The sequence below is a fragment of the Panicum virgatum genome, chromosome 2N, assembly GCF_016808335.1.
Source record: "Panicum virgatum strain AP13 chromosome 2N, P.virgatum_v5, whole genome shotgun sequence".
Taxonomy (NCBI): domain Eukaryota; kingdom Viridiplantae; phylum Streptophyta; class Magnoliopsida; order Poales; family Poaceae; genus Panicum; species Panicum virgatum.
In genome coordinates, this window is record NC_053146.1 from 26,453,875 (window position 1) to 26,468,307 (window position 14,433).

The 14,433-nt window shown below is 53.0% G+C and overlaps 1 protein-coding gene across 1 annotated transcript; it reads left to right on the forward strand.

Moving 5' to 3' along the window:
• Window positions 1-6,915: 6,915 nt before the first annotated feature.
• LOC120658779 (norbelladine synthase-like) lies at window positions 6,916-7,956 on the forward strand. The gene is made up of 2 exons (XM_039936970.1): window positions 6,916-7,168; window positions 7,269-7,956. Exons 1-2 carry the CDS (start codon window positions 6,982-6,984, stop codon window positions 7,640-7,642), a joined length of 561 nt encoding a protein of 186 aa, XP_039792904.1. The 5' UTR covers window positions 6,916-6,981; the 3' UTR covers window positions 7,643-7,956.
• Window positions 7,957-14,433: the final 6,477 nt, after the last annotated feature.

The window sequence follows — 14,433 nt, forward strand, 5'->3', positions numbered from 1 at the left end:
CCATCCTTCCTCAGCCATCTGAAAACAAAGATAGGATGAACAAGCTTTGCACAGATACTTTTGTACAAAGGGGATAGATGGTCCTTATTATTACAACAGGGTGGGGTACATTTTCCATGAACACACGATTATTAGGATAGAGGCTCTAGCTTAGGTGTGCTACTCTCCTATCATGGGGACTCTTCTTCGATCTAGATAGGGCGCTTCTTTGGTGGAAGACACTGCTCCAACACCTCATCTTCGGACTGAGTACCCTTATCCCAATGGGTTTCTTCGGGTTCTTCTTCTAACAACCCAACTTATGTCCTGAGCGCCTCGTAGTTTTGTCGTTGGGTTTGGAGAGTGGCTAGGGAGTTCTCGGCTCGTATGGCTCTTTTCTGTAGTAACTCCATCTCTTGGATTGCCTTTTCTGCCCTGCGGATTTGGTGTTTCAGTTGTGCCGCCTGTTCGCGGTAGAGTTGGTCCAAACCGGTGAGGTAGATGGATAGGTGGGAGACCGTATCTTCTAGTTCTTCTTCTCTCCTCCCAAGTTCTCTCATCCGGGCAATCCATGAGTGTCCTCTTTCTTCAGTAGGCGAGAAAAATCCCACAGAATTCCGCTGAAGATGATGTTTCTAAACCACACGCAGACGTCTCAGGGCTTTTCGGGCGGCCTTTCGGTTGGTGTCTGGGAAGCAAAAGCCAGTGGTGGAGATGAACCAGGGTTCCACATCAGGATAGCGGGTGCTCTTTCCCACGAAGATCATCATGTCGCACCGAAGGGTGCCCCTAGAGTCGTACTCCCGGTAGGTGTACTCCGGTGGATCCACAACTCCGATGCGTTTTAGGCTGAGTAGCAATAACTTAGGGAGGCCAGGCTCTGCGGGACAGATTCCGCCATTCCATCCATTGTCAGCCATCTGGAACAAGGCAAGCGTCAACGGTGAGTGTGTGTTTGGGAAAAAAGGTTAAACAAGGAAAGTCCTAATGTGGAAAGGCTTGAAAAAAGGTCTCGATCCTAGGAGTTACGTCCTACGGCCAACCTACGGCTCTGATACCACCTGAAGCGTCCCCTCATAAGAGGTGACTCAAATGTGATACAAATATCAGTCCTAGAAGGCTGACAGCACATTTATTATATCAGATGGTACATCACCGTACAACTCTACGCGGTAATGGGCAATGAAGCGCCACTATCGCGAGGACAAGAACTAAAATCCAAACAAGAACGTGAACCATGTCGAGGTCATCAGAGTCTTGCGCCATACGAAGCTTCCTGCGGGTGACCCTAACCAAAGGCAAGGTTGGGTGCAAAACGGAGCCCCTACTCAACGTCTTCGGGTATAAATTTTGGATCCTCCTCTGTAAAAATTAAGAAAGGGTGGGTACAAATGTACTCAGCAAGTCCAACCCCACTCACAGAGGGGGATAACACAGATTTCATGATTAGGATTAATCAAGGATAAGGCTATCGGTTAATTTGCGGTAAAGCGAATTTTATGCAAGGGTTTATTTTGAAAGAAGAGTTTTCATAAAGCAATTTTTATCGTAGCCGAGTAACAAAATGTGGTTGATTCTCACAGAATCCAAGATTTTAAAAGTTGCTACCGGACTCCTCATCTACCGTAGCACGCGGCACTGCTGCCGGACACTTTTCAAAAACAACTCACGCCATCCCAACCTTCCCCAGAAGAAACGCTAGTTATGTGACCAAACCATAACCCGCTCAATATCGTGAGCATGGCTATTCGAATAGGTTTTATACTCTGCAGAGGCTGTACACTTCACCCACAAGTGGGGTACCGCAGCACGATCACCTTGGTGCCGGTGCGGATCCCAAAAAAACCATTACCCACCTTAGCTGAGTCTGGCTAGCCATCACGGACTCCACCAAGGGGTTACCCTACCAACGAGGACTAACCGGGGCATAAGTCACCAAGATCCTATCTCATTTCCTTGGCCACCCGTTGCTCTCAGCTCTCCTGATGACTAACATGCCAGCTAATGGGATTTATGCTAAGCCGTTGCCACATACAACGGTCGAGTGGTTGCACGATGGATTGGGTTAGGCAAGACGTCACAACAACTCGGTCCTTAACTGTGACAAGATGGACATCTCCCCTTCTTGCTCAACCACACCGGGTCAAGCACACCTTTTGAAACTTCACACAGAAATGCCATCCTTCTCAACAAAACACATCTTTCATTTATTTTCCAACAAATCCATCTTTTCCCTCCCCACGCACTCACACATTTTTCTTTATAAACAATCATATTTGATGTGTAGTAGAACGAGTATAAGGTCCTAAGCAATTCTAGTAGTGATTAACATCCACATAGAATGAATCATATGTAGACATCAATCTAGGTGGTCAAAGAATAGTTTAACAAGTCAAGGGGTGGCTATCCAACCATGTTTTAGCAGCAAAAGCATATGCAGTTTTGTAAAACAGGCAATAGGTTGTGTTTATAAAACTTTCACAAAATATGCATCAAAAAATGAGATTGAACTTGCCGTCTTCAAAGCCGAGCTCCTGCTCGCAGTACTCGTTCTCGGGCTCCGGCTCGTGGTACTGCTTCGCGTACTCCTCGGCTTTCTCCTCCTCAGTCACTCCGTCGGCTACGGGCGCGAGTGACACAACGACAAACAAACACAAACATAAAATAAAATGAGCTCAATAGGAGATGAAAATTTGAGGAATAGATAGTATATGATTTTATAGGATTTTAGGAAAAAGAATCAATGGAATCGGGGTTGGGATGGGTGAGATATTGCAATTATAAGGTTGAGTGCTTAATTAATTCCGAAAATGGATTAGCATGAATGAGTGGGACTTGATTGCACATGGTTGTTCTGAATGGGTTTTGGGCTTTTCGAACAGCACATCTGCTGGTGGGCCTACAGGATTGATTAGTGTTTTGGGCTGGTGGCCTAAATTGTTTAATAGGCTTGCTGGTCTAGCAAATCATGATGGGAGATGGCCACGGGAAGGGGGACTTCGCCGTTTTCCTAGTGCCGCCATGGAAGCAGGCACGAGATCTCCGAGCTCCACCGGGACGGCGCTTCCGGCCTCCATTCACCAAGCCAAGAGCATGGCGAGAGAGAGGAGGGTGAGGGGGTTTCACTTTAGGAACTCCGGGCATGGGAGAGGGACTGGAAGATGGTCCGCCCCGAGCAGCCATGGTCACGGCCATGGGAGCTCGTGGGGAGCTGTGCTCGAGCAGGGAGGTGGAAGGGCGCGGCTTGGAGCATGTACAGGAGGGTATGGGGGTGCTCACCGTAGAAGGAATTGGACCGATATGGCCTGAGCGAGGAGATCGACGGGAGGGGGCTGTCTTTGGGCAAGAACATAGCAAGTAGCAATTGGAGCGAGGGAGAAGGTGAGCGGCGGAGCGGATGGCTCGGCGAGCTCGGTGGTGGCGAGAAGAGCAGGTTGGAGCTGGCTTTTATAGGCGCCAGAGGCGGAGCTGTGCCAACGCTCCTCTGCTCGCCATCAATGGCGGAGCTGTGGCCAGGCAGCAGCTAGCGAGCGTCGTGGAGCGGCGCGAGCGACGAGTGTGGGCATGGGACACGGCCGCGCAGGGAGTGGGCGGCGCAAGTGGCCGGAGATGGTGCTATGTCGGACGACGTGCAGCGCGGCGAGCATCTAGGGTGCTCGTGGAGCGCGTGCCCCGCGTGTTCGAATAGGGAGCCGGGAGGAAGAAAAGAGGAGGGAGGAGAAGGGAAAAAGAAAAAGGAAAGAAGGAAAGAAAAGGAGAAAAGGGAGGAAAAGAAAAAGGGAGGGGGCGCCGGCGGGATTCGCGGTGACGGTCGCGAGCTGGGCGTGGCATCGACGAGAAGCCGAGCGCACGTCAAATGAGGAGAATAGGAAAATTAGATGATGATTGATTTCGGTGTCGGGACGGAGATTTGATTTTTGGTGTTGGAACGGAAATTGAGTTTTGGTGCCAGGACGACGAATCGCCGGAAAAGATTTGAGCTCAGCGACGAAAAGATTTTGAAAATCATTTTAGCGAGTAATTTATCTAGGTGAATTTTCGGGATATTACAGTTACACACGGCAAAACCTTTGCGTGTGTATTTCGGCCTTCGCCGTGTGCTTTTGTCACACGGCAAACCAGCCAATTCCCAAAGTGAGGATTGTAGGCAAGGGATCAATGAGTTCTGAAACCGATGGTGCAAGAAACATAAAGCTTTAGAGAGGTTTGGGCCACGAGATGTGTAATACTCTACGTTCTATGTGGTTGTTTGTATTGTCTTAGATGAGGTATCATAGTTGATGTTTCGAGGGGGTCTCTGTCTGGCTTTATATAATCTGGAGGACAGGGTTACATTGACCTAGCCGAATACTAGTCAAGGAGTCATACCCAATGTCTATCTGATAGATTCCTTCTATTCGATTAGTTCTACTTCTGTACGAGTAGTTACAATAGGATAAGTACATGTCATATGTTATCCCTTATTCTAGAACTTTCCACACCTGTGAGAGCAGTCCTACTGCCCCGGGTCTGACAGTAACACGTGCTCTAATGACATATTAATTAGGCTTAATAAATTTGTCTCGTAGTTTATAGACGGATTATATAATTTATTTTGTAATTAGTCCATGTTTAATACTTCAAATGTGTGCTGGAATATCCTATGTGACACTTACACCAAAACTTTACATAGACGAAAAAATTGGTTTTGATAGATTGCCTGTAAATTGCGATACGAATCTTTTGAACCTAATTAGTCTGTGATTAGATAATAAATTGTTACAATAAATATGTGCTAATGATAGAATAATTAGTCTTAATAAATTTGTCTCATAGATTACAGACGAGCCTGTAATTAGTTTTGTGATTAGACTATGTTTAATATTTTAAACGTGAAGAAATTTCTTTTCCCGGGAAACTAAACATACATTACATGACAATATAGAAACCATATCTAGCTGCTGTTTGACTGTCCTACTCAAACTCTTGCCGAATTCGTGGGTTTGACACTGACATCTCAACTTCGGGTCCACAAAAGCAAGGGCCACAGTTGTCACAAGCAATGTAAGGGGCCTAGCTCCTCCGTGAGTTCTAGACGCACATAAAACACCAATTTAGCCATCACCATACGTGAACAAATTCGTCTAAGATTACTCCCAGAGGACATTTTGATGTTTGGTTTACAGTTTAATACCTCAATTATGATGCACATTAATTGAAAATTCTACATATGCATTGTTATACTAAAACTCGAAAAACTTTTCATGTCACGTTGAGGACAGAACCAATCAATACAAACCAGGACAAGGTCAATATACAAATCCTATTGAAAGCCAAATATACGAATGCTATGACCGGATATATCACCTAAATATTGTGTGGTATATTATTTTTAAAAATATGAATGGTGCGTACTCTGTACACATCCTTAGACTGACTCCTACAAAGAGAGCCATTTTTGAGATGCAAATCCATCTTTGCCTTGTATGCACAGTGTTTTGCGCCTCCTTCCCGTCGCGATGCCTCCAACAGCAACAGCAACCGCATTTCCCCACACCGGGCCGCCACCGCCGCTCCGCCCACCTCCGCAGCACCCGCGCCGCGCCGCCGAGCTGCCGGATCCCAGCTCCTGCATGCGCCGCCCTTCTCCCTCCCCGCCGAGCCGCCGAGCGCCCGCCTCCCTTCCTCCCCGCCGAGCGCCGAACCGCGGGGGAGCCGAGGAGCAGCGGCGAGGAAGACGACGAGGAGGGGGAGAGGCAGCAGCTCAGCCCACCTCGCCTTGGCCGCGCTCGGGATCCGCCAGAGAGGAGGGAGAGAAGAGGAAGGAGCTCCCGCTGCCGCTGGACCTCGACCCGGCAGCCCGGGCCCGCCCAGCACGTAGTGTACGCTGGCGCGCGCACAGCCACCCAACTGGCCGCCTCGAGCCCCGCGAGGAAGTCCGGCACGACGGAGGGCTCGCGCAGGCCGACGACGTCCTGGACCGGGCAGAGCACACGGCGGAGATGCCGAAGCGGGAGGTGAAGGCGATCGCGGCGAAGGGGTCCAGGGCGCCGGCCAGGAGGAAGGGGGATGCCACGGTGGTCGGTGGGGCGGAGGTCGAGCTGTCTCTTGGCGGCGAGCTCACGACATTGCTGCCGATAGGGGAGCACTCTGCTGCGCATGCGCTCCGCCGCTCACGCCTGTCCTCTACGCCTCTATCGAGCAGCAAGCCATCGCGGGCCGTCGGGCATCCAAGCCAAGGCCGGAGAGGAGCGGCGGCCGGGGCGGAGCTTGGCCACCGCCGTAGGGCGACTTCGCCGGGGGCGGGGTGAAGCCAGGCCGCTGCCGCCGCCGGTCAACGTGGACGGGGCGGAGCGGGCGGGCCGCCGACGTCATGGGTTGATGCGGCCGGGTGGAGCGAGGATGCCGCGCCAGGTCAACACGGTCGGGCCGGAGCGGCCGGGCTGCTGCCACGGGTCAGCGACCGGGTGGAACGGGGACGCCGCGCCAGGGCGGAGCGGCCGCCGCAAGTGAGGAGGCCGCGGCCCTCCAGATCTCCGCGGTGGTGAGGAGGGAGCCGCGCCCACCGGAGGTGAGGTGGGGGCCGCGCCATCGCCTTCCGCCTCGTCGCCGCCGGGCTCGGCCTCCTCCTCCGCGCTCGCCTCGCACCGGCGCTCCTCCGCGCCGCGTTCGCCCCGTGCCGCCGCCCCAGCGCTCGCCGCGCGCCGCTGTCCAAATGCATTCGAGGAGAGAGGGGATGTATTTTTACATCTCCTCTCTCCTCGGAGGCAAAATGCGTCGCCGGTTGCTTGGTCTGTTGGAGAACGTTTTCGTAGTGCACAGTTCCAATAGGTGATGCAAAAATGGAATTGCATATGCTGTTGAAGTCAGTCTTATAGGTGCATATCAACATCTGAACTTGTAGACCACACAAGAAGATATGATGTCACAATTGACTTCAACGACCACTAAAGAAGTGTTTGTAATAAAGAGAATTCCTCACATCTTGGACTCTGTAGCAGCACCACAGAGCTCACTGGAGCAATGGAAGGGAGCCTCTGCCATGAGTTCCCGACTGACCTCCCAGCCATCGACGTGTGGGAGGTCTACGGAAGTCTCACTCTAGCCCGATTGGTTCCCCAATTGCTTCCTCATGTGCTGTCGAAGGTTGAGCTTGTAGAGGGAGATGGTGGCGTCGGGACAATACTGCTCGTCACTTTCCCGCCATCAGTTTAGAATCTGAACACTTGAAAGTTCAATTCAGTACAGCTTGGTGTAATTCCAAGGTCCAACTTCCAAGTAATCTTGTATTTTCTGATCTGTTTTGCTAGGAAATTCCGGACTAGCAAGTTACAAGGAGAAGTTCACCATGGTCGACAATGAAAAGTACATCAAGGAGGCAGAAGCGATTGAAGGAGGCTTTCTAGATCTTGGCTTTGAGAAATATTTAGTGCGATTAGAGATTGTAGGACAAGAAGATGGCCCGACCATTATAAGATCAACCATCGAGTATAAAGTGGATGCCGAGCATGCAAGCAATGCCTCACTTGTCAGTACTGGAGCTTTGGCAACCATTGCTGATGCCATCACCAAGTACATCAAAGAGCAGAAGAATCCCAAGCAAGCCGGCGAACAAACTTCGGAAGAACAAGCACCCAGACAAAAGGAGAACAAGGCGTCTGAAGTGATTGGAAGACAAGTTTGAGCAAACTCCCTTATACTTTATTTCGTTATATATTCTTCTTATGTCTCTGGGATCTCCTACTGCCATGTACAAATTTATAGAAAATTATGTATATGGATATTCTGAAGAAAAAAAGAGATTGAGACAGAGGGCACCTTCTTGGTTTATAGTAATGTACAAAGTCCAAGCAATGTTAGAACGGTGAAAAACCTAAAAAATAACTTTACCTGATAACTTAGTTGCCGTTCTCGTGCTCGAGTAATTGGTCCTTGTTATGTAGTGAAGCGTACGAACGGTAACCCTAACACTGAGGTTTGCTTATGTACACTGGCTGGTGCGGGCAGACGGGCATGGCTCCGCAGACTCGAGGGGTGGTACAGCCCATTTAACCAAGCTTGGCTCCGCTTGAACGCGAGTTCCTCCCATTCCCGCGGAGCCAGGCCCAGGGGGCGAATTGCGCAAGTTTGATCGAGCTTGCTTAAGGGCCTGGCTACCCAACCAAACGCAGCTCATGTGGCAGGATCTGTTTGGGGGCTAGTCAACCAACCATACATCGGAATTTCTGTAAATCTTCTGGTAAATTGTTAAATATATGATTTCCAATATTTGAGATTGGCACGGGAGCATTGGATGGATGAGATTGATGGGGGAGGGAAGTGGTTTCTCTGCTGTACTGGGAGGATCGGATCGGAGGCTCGTCCATGCTGGAGTGGATGGCCACAACTGCATGCGGAGGGAGCGCATAGGAGACTGGAGCAGAAGTACGTGTCAGGCTGCTCGCACAGGCGAACGGCATCCCGCACGCTATGCGCCACGTTGGCTGCATGCCGTGCGGTTTGCCGTTTTTGCCGCTACCGCGGGAGACTGTAAAGCAACGCTATCTTTGCATGTGCCTCCCGGGTCCACTATTCCTAGCGGGATAGAGGAGGAACGGCACCTCGCGCCAGCCCCACCTCGCCCACCTCGGCCGTTGCTCCCCACGCCGCGCCGGAGTTGCTGCCGCGGCCACTCCTCGCCTGCGCCGGCCGCCCCGACCATGGACGCGGCGGAGGAGCAGACGCACACGCCAACGCCGCTCCTTCGCGCCCTGCTCCTCCTTGCCGCGGGCCCGACACCGCCGCCGCTGCGCCTCCAGGCCGGGCCGCCGCGCGAGAGGAGCCGCCGGCTGGCGAGGCGGAGGAACCGAGGCGGGCCACTCGACCTCGAGCTCGGCTCGCTCGCCCATGCAGGTTCGCCGCACCCGCTGTGCTCCGCCCTCCACCGCATGCTCGCCGCTGCCGGAGCTCAGGGTCGAGGAGGCCGCCCCGCGCCCGCCGCGGCTGTAGGGGAGGGAGGAGGGGGCTCGCTTCGCCGCGCCGCGGTGGACGCCGCAAGGAGGTGGTGGAGGCGGGGGAGGAAGACTGCGAGGAGGGGGCGGACGCGGCGCTCGCGGCGCGGCGTGGCCCTCACCCGCCCACGCGGGGAAGACGAGGGAGCGCGGCCGTCGGGGAAGACGAGGGGGAGAGATTCGCCGCCGTCCGGCCCCGGTACTCGAGGAGGGAGGGGCGGGGAGCTCCTCTCTCGCCAGTACGTCGCCGTTCGGCCCCCGTACGCCGCGGGAGGATGGAGGAGGGGCGCCAAGCTCGCGAGGGTCGGCGGATCCGGCCGCCCACGAGCCGGGCGCTCCGGTCGCCCTCGTGCAGCCGCGACGACCCTCCACCGCCGTGGCCACCCCGCCGCGCACCTGCGCGCCATGGCCGCCGCGGCCCGCGCGCCATCGGCGAGGGGGCCGTGGCCGAGCTCGCGGGGAGTCCGGCATCCCGCCAGCCGCCGTCGTCCTACCCGCCATGGCGCCGTGCCCCTGCTCGAGGGCAGGGGAGGGAGACGGCGCGGGCATAGGGTCGGAGAGAGGGAGAGGCGCTGGCGGGTCGGCGCTGCGGAGGGAGGAGGGAGGGCCAGCGGCGCCGCTACTCCGGTCGTCGGCGAGGGAAGGGGTGGAGGAGCACCAGCGATGTGACATGCGAGCGGAGGCGGAGGAGCAGAGATAGGGGAGGGAGGGAGAGCCAAGGTTAACCTAACCGGTGGGAACCGGTCCGGTTTGACCGGTTACCGGTCAAACCGGTCCGGTCCGGTTCCGGTTCCGGCCGGTACCCAACAGGCCAAAATTCAAATTTTAAATTTGAATTCAAAAAATGAAAAATTCCCAAAAAATTCCTAAAAATACTTCAAGGTGTGATGAATCTAATGGTGTCAAATTTTCTCAAAAATTCATTCATTTAGTATAGTTTGTGGGAATTTAAAGTTAAATCAAAAAAGAAAAAGAAAAAAATGGGCCGGCCCATGAAGGCTCACCGATCAAACCGGTCAAACCGGCCGGTAAACCGGTCAAACCGGCCGGTAAACCGGTCAAACCGGTCGGTAAACCGGTAAAACCGGCCGGTAAACCGGTTGCACGGGAGCGTTTGAATTTCAAACCGGTCAAACCGACCGGTAAACCGGTAAACCGGTCAAACCGGCCGGTAAACCGGTCGGAACCGGTTGCACGGGAACATTTGAATTTATTTGAATTTGAATTTGAATTCAACCGGTTTCCACCGGTTACTGGCCTAACCGGTCCGGTAAACCGGTACCGGAGGGCGGCGGTAACCGGTTTCCGGTTGGGAAATAAAACCCTGGGGAGAGCTCGGGGGGAGAGGGAGGGCGCTAGTGAAGGAGACAGGGGAAGTCGGAGAAGAGGAGGGGGAAGGAAAGAAAGAGAAAAGAAAAGAGAAAAAAATGAGATGGTAGTTGGATGATTGAATAAAATATAAGATAGTTGGGATAGAGTAGAGATATGGAATATGAACGAGTGCGGAGAAACTGGACATAGAGTAGAAAATATTGATGATCAGGACGGAAATTAGAGGATGAGTTTAGAGTATGACGAGTGCAGACAGCCTCAATGCCTATTTTTCTAGCTGGAGCCTGGAGGAAGCTGGACGGGAAACATAGGTGAGCCTCATCATTCAAATGATATTTTCTCGTAAATCATGCACGCATTTAAAAATCCAATTGAACCATAGCATTCTTTCAAATTAATGCAAAAAATGATATCCAATATGAGTACTTATTTTTATAAAATATTCAACAATTTGAATATTCCATTTCAACATTTTGAATGATGCATTTCAACATTTTCGCTGCAATGTTGAATTAGCTTTTTCCAAACTGTTGCACTAGTTTTTATGAATATTGAATATAGCCTTCTAAAATGTCGAAGGGACGACTAATCTCAAGCTCTACAATTATTATGTTTGGCTAACTTGATACACTATGACATTTTCGATTCAAATGTTGAAATGGTGTTCAAGAATGAAAATAATCTCCTAAAACTTGTAATATAGCAAATTAATCTCAGTGGTGAAGGGTTAATAAGAATAAAAAGAAAGGAAAAATCGAAAAGGAAAACAACATGCAAATTGCAAACAGGCAACCTTCGTTCATTAGCCCGCTGTGTGGCACTGTTTGCTGGTTGGGCCATGAAACGAGTGGGCTGTTAGCGGGCCGTGCGATGTGATGGCTTCGCATCTTCCGGCACGCAGATAGGAGCCAGTCCACCAAACACACCCGTGCGCAAGCTCATCTGCCTCTGCAGGCTGCAGCACCAAACCATTGTCGTTTCCAATGGCCAGCTGATACGATACTTCTTGAAGTGGATCCCCAGCGGCCAGCTCGGCCGGAGCCAGCACGAACGAGAACTCCAGCGTACGAGGGTCTAGCAGCCCCACTGCCCCAGCAGGCGGCCGAAGTTGCAGATGTACCAGTAGATGTTCCCGGCGACAACAGTGTCGTCCATATCCCTCTCTACAGTGAACAGAGGGAAAAATGGCGACTCCGAGGCGGACACCGCTTCTGACGGGGATTCCGCCGGTCTTCTTCCTCTCCGATGGCCGGCCGGCCGTCGGCGAGGGGGAAGGACTGCGGGATCACCATCCGGCTGTAGATAGGTTAGATATTTACTTATCTAGGCCTAGTTGCTGCTCGTCGCCGTCGGGCGAAGGAGCTAGGGTTTACCGGCGGCCTCAATTCGTCCATTCCTTTTGCAACGGGTTGGAGGGGATGGAGTTTAAGCCGCTGCAGCTTGTCTTCCTCTTGCTGATGGTCGGAGTCGCCGCTTCGGCAAGGTGGATTTTGCTTCTCCGAGGATTTTCTGGTGAGATTTGTCGCTTGAAATCTTCTGTGAGATTGGGTCGGGTCTTTTAGCTTCCGTGCGATTGGATCTCGTCTTTGGGGATGGCCTCCATGGCGGTGCAAGTGCGGGTTGTTCTTCGCGTTCTTCTGCGGTGCTCCGGAGCTTCTCGGGTTGAGGCGGAAGATGGCGGATGGAGGGTCAAATCGATGAGGCCGACGGCTGATGTCCTCTTCTCGCGGATCTCTTGCAGTTTACCTCTGGGTGTCCACCTCTCGATTTGCTTCGGCTTGATCGGTGGTTTCAAGCTCTTGGGCGACGCTTGGAGTCTGCGGAGGCGGTCGCGCTTCCCTGTCTGGAGGTGGAAGACGATGTGCAGGGACCTAGTTGTAATTTGTGCTTTCCTTAGGGTTGTCTTTGCAAAACTAGGATGTACTGTGTTTCTCACTGTTTTAATATAATCTACATCTTGGTTCGCAAAAAAAAAAAAGATGTTCCCGTCGACGTGCACGCACTACTAGAAAACAGTCCTTCGGTCCAGACTAAAAGTACTAGCTGCAATTGCAACCGGTACTGATGTGAGCAGCATCAGTACCGGTTGCAATTGCAGCTGGTACTTTTAGTCTGGACCAATGACTCAAAGTGGCTGGAGAGAACAACCCGGTACTAATAATTAAGAATCAGCACCGGTTAGTGCCATAGCCCGGGACCAATGAAAGAAATATTTTTTAGTTCCGGGTGAAAGCACGCACCGGTATTAAAACGTTACAATCAGCACCGGTTGAAAAACAACACCCGGTACCAAAAAGATGGACGGCCTCCCTCCTCGATATTTTAAGTATCTGGCCACCGGCTCCTCTCTCTTACCCTCTCATTTCTCTACCTCTCATCCCTCTTATCTTGTCTGGAGCACGCCGCCATGGGCAGCCCGCCGCCGTCGCCATGGCGCGCGGGCTGCCACTGCCGCCGCCGCCATGGTGGGGCGCTCTGGCCGCCGCCGCCGCCGTGGGGCGCGCGGGCTGCCACCGCCGAGGGATCCGGCCGCCGCTGCCGCCGTGGGGCGCGCGGGCCGCCACCGCCGCGGGAGTCGGCCGCCGCCGCCGTCGTGGGGCGCGCAGGCCACCACAGCGGCGGGAGCCAGTCACCGCCACCGTGGGGCGCGTAGACCGCCACCGCTGCGGGTCTGCAGGAGCTGGCTTCTGGTGCCGGAGCGCGTGGGTCGCCATCGGGGGATTGAGCGGGCTGCCGCCACCGCCGGAGCCGAACGTGTGTGATTTTTCTCCTTTTTTATTTTTTAGAAATAGATATGCATGTGGAATTATATGGATTATATCTATCTTGTGAATGATTCTTTGAATGATTTGTAGGATCTATGAGTATTTTGTGCACGGTTCTTTGGAACATGTGGTTGATTGGAGTATTTTGTATCGATCTATTTAATATCTTGTGAACGATTTTTTGAAAGATCTATTTAATATCTAGTGGAGGATGCGAGGGGAACGGGGGGAGAGGATGCTAGAGAACGGCCGTAGCGGTCGTACCGGTTGATTTACCCGGTGACAATAACAAATACTATTGGTCTCACTTTGCTAGTACCGGTTGGAGAACCGGGACTGAAGCCAGGTTTCAACCGGTAGCTCGTAGTGACGCAGCGACGCTCCAACCACATGGGGTTGAGGCGCGCGGCGGCACCGGCAGTAGTGCTTAGCAGCGGGAGGCCGGATCGTGGACGAGGATGTGTGGGCGGAGGCTCCCAGGGAGCGAACGCAGGATGAGGAGGACGAGGCCGAGGCGGACGTCAACGAGGGAGAAGTCGCGGGCAGCGTCGAGGGAGAGGCGCGGGGAGGCAGCGGCGTCGAGGGGGGGCGAAGTCGGCGGGGTAGTGGGTCATGCCCTCTGACGGCATGGGCGGCGAAGGCGGGGTGTCGACGGGGTGGAAGAAGCAGCCGAGGAGCGGCGGCGCGAGGGACGCGGCCCGTCGCCAGCCGCGCGGCTCGGAGGAGGTCGGCGGGGCAGAGGCGCCGGAGGGAGGACGAAGGGGAGGAGGGCGTTGCTCGTGAGGACGCCGGTGAATTGACTCCAGTGTGGTGTGTTGCTTGGGACACGGCAGGCTTTCATGTGGAACCGTGGGACAGAAGAAAAGCAAACCAACGGTGGTTTTGGAACTATTCAAATTTTGAAGGAAAGGAGGCCCTCGAAAATTTCGAATGAAACATCAATCTTGGATTATATGGGTTTTGCTAAATCTCAAGCCAAAACAAATATTGACAGCATGAATGAAAATCGGCTACTATCGGGTTCGTATTTCTTTAGCATCATTTGCCACTATATGGCAGCAGAATTTGATTTACTTTACTGATGGAAATTTCTTCAACCTTGCAAATAATCGGTCAGATGTCAAACATTGTATTTGCTTAGATATCACAATCTTCTTTTTACTTAAATGACATGTAGAACAAGTAGTTCAGGACTACTAAAAAACTAATCAGCCGAGTAGCTTCGTGCTCTGTTGGAGGTGTTTGGTTGATGGCGGTTACGCTCTCGCTGCTCGAGAGCCCACCACCGCCGGCCGCAGCGCCGGCGAGCTCTCCGGGAACTCATCGGAAGGCGCCGGTGAGGAACCCGCAGCGCATCCACTCCGCGCCACGTGGGGTGCTTGTAGCTA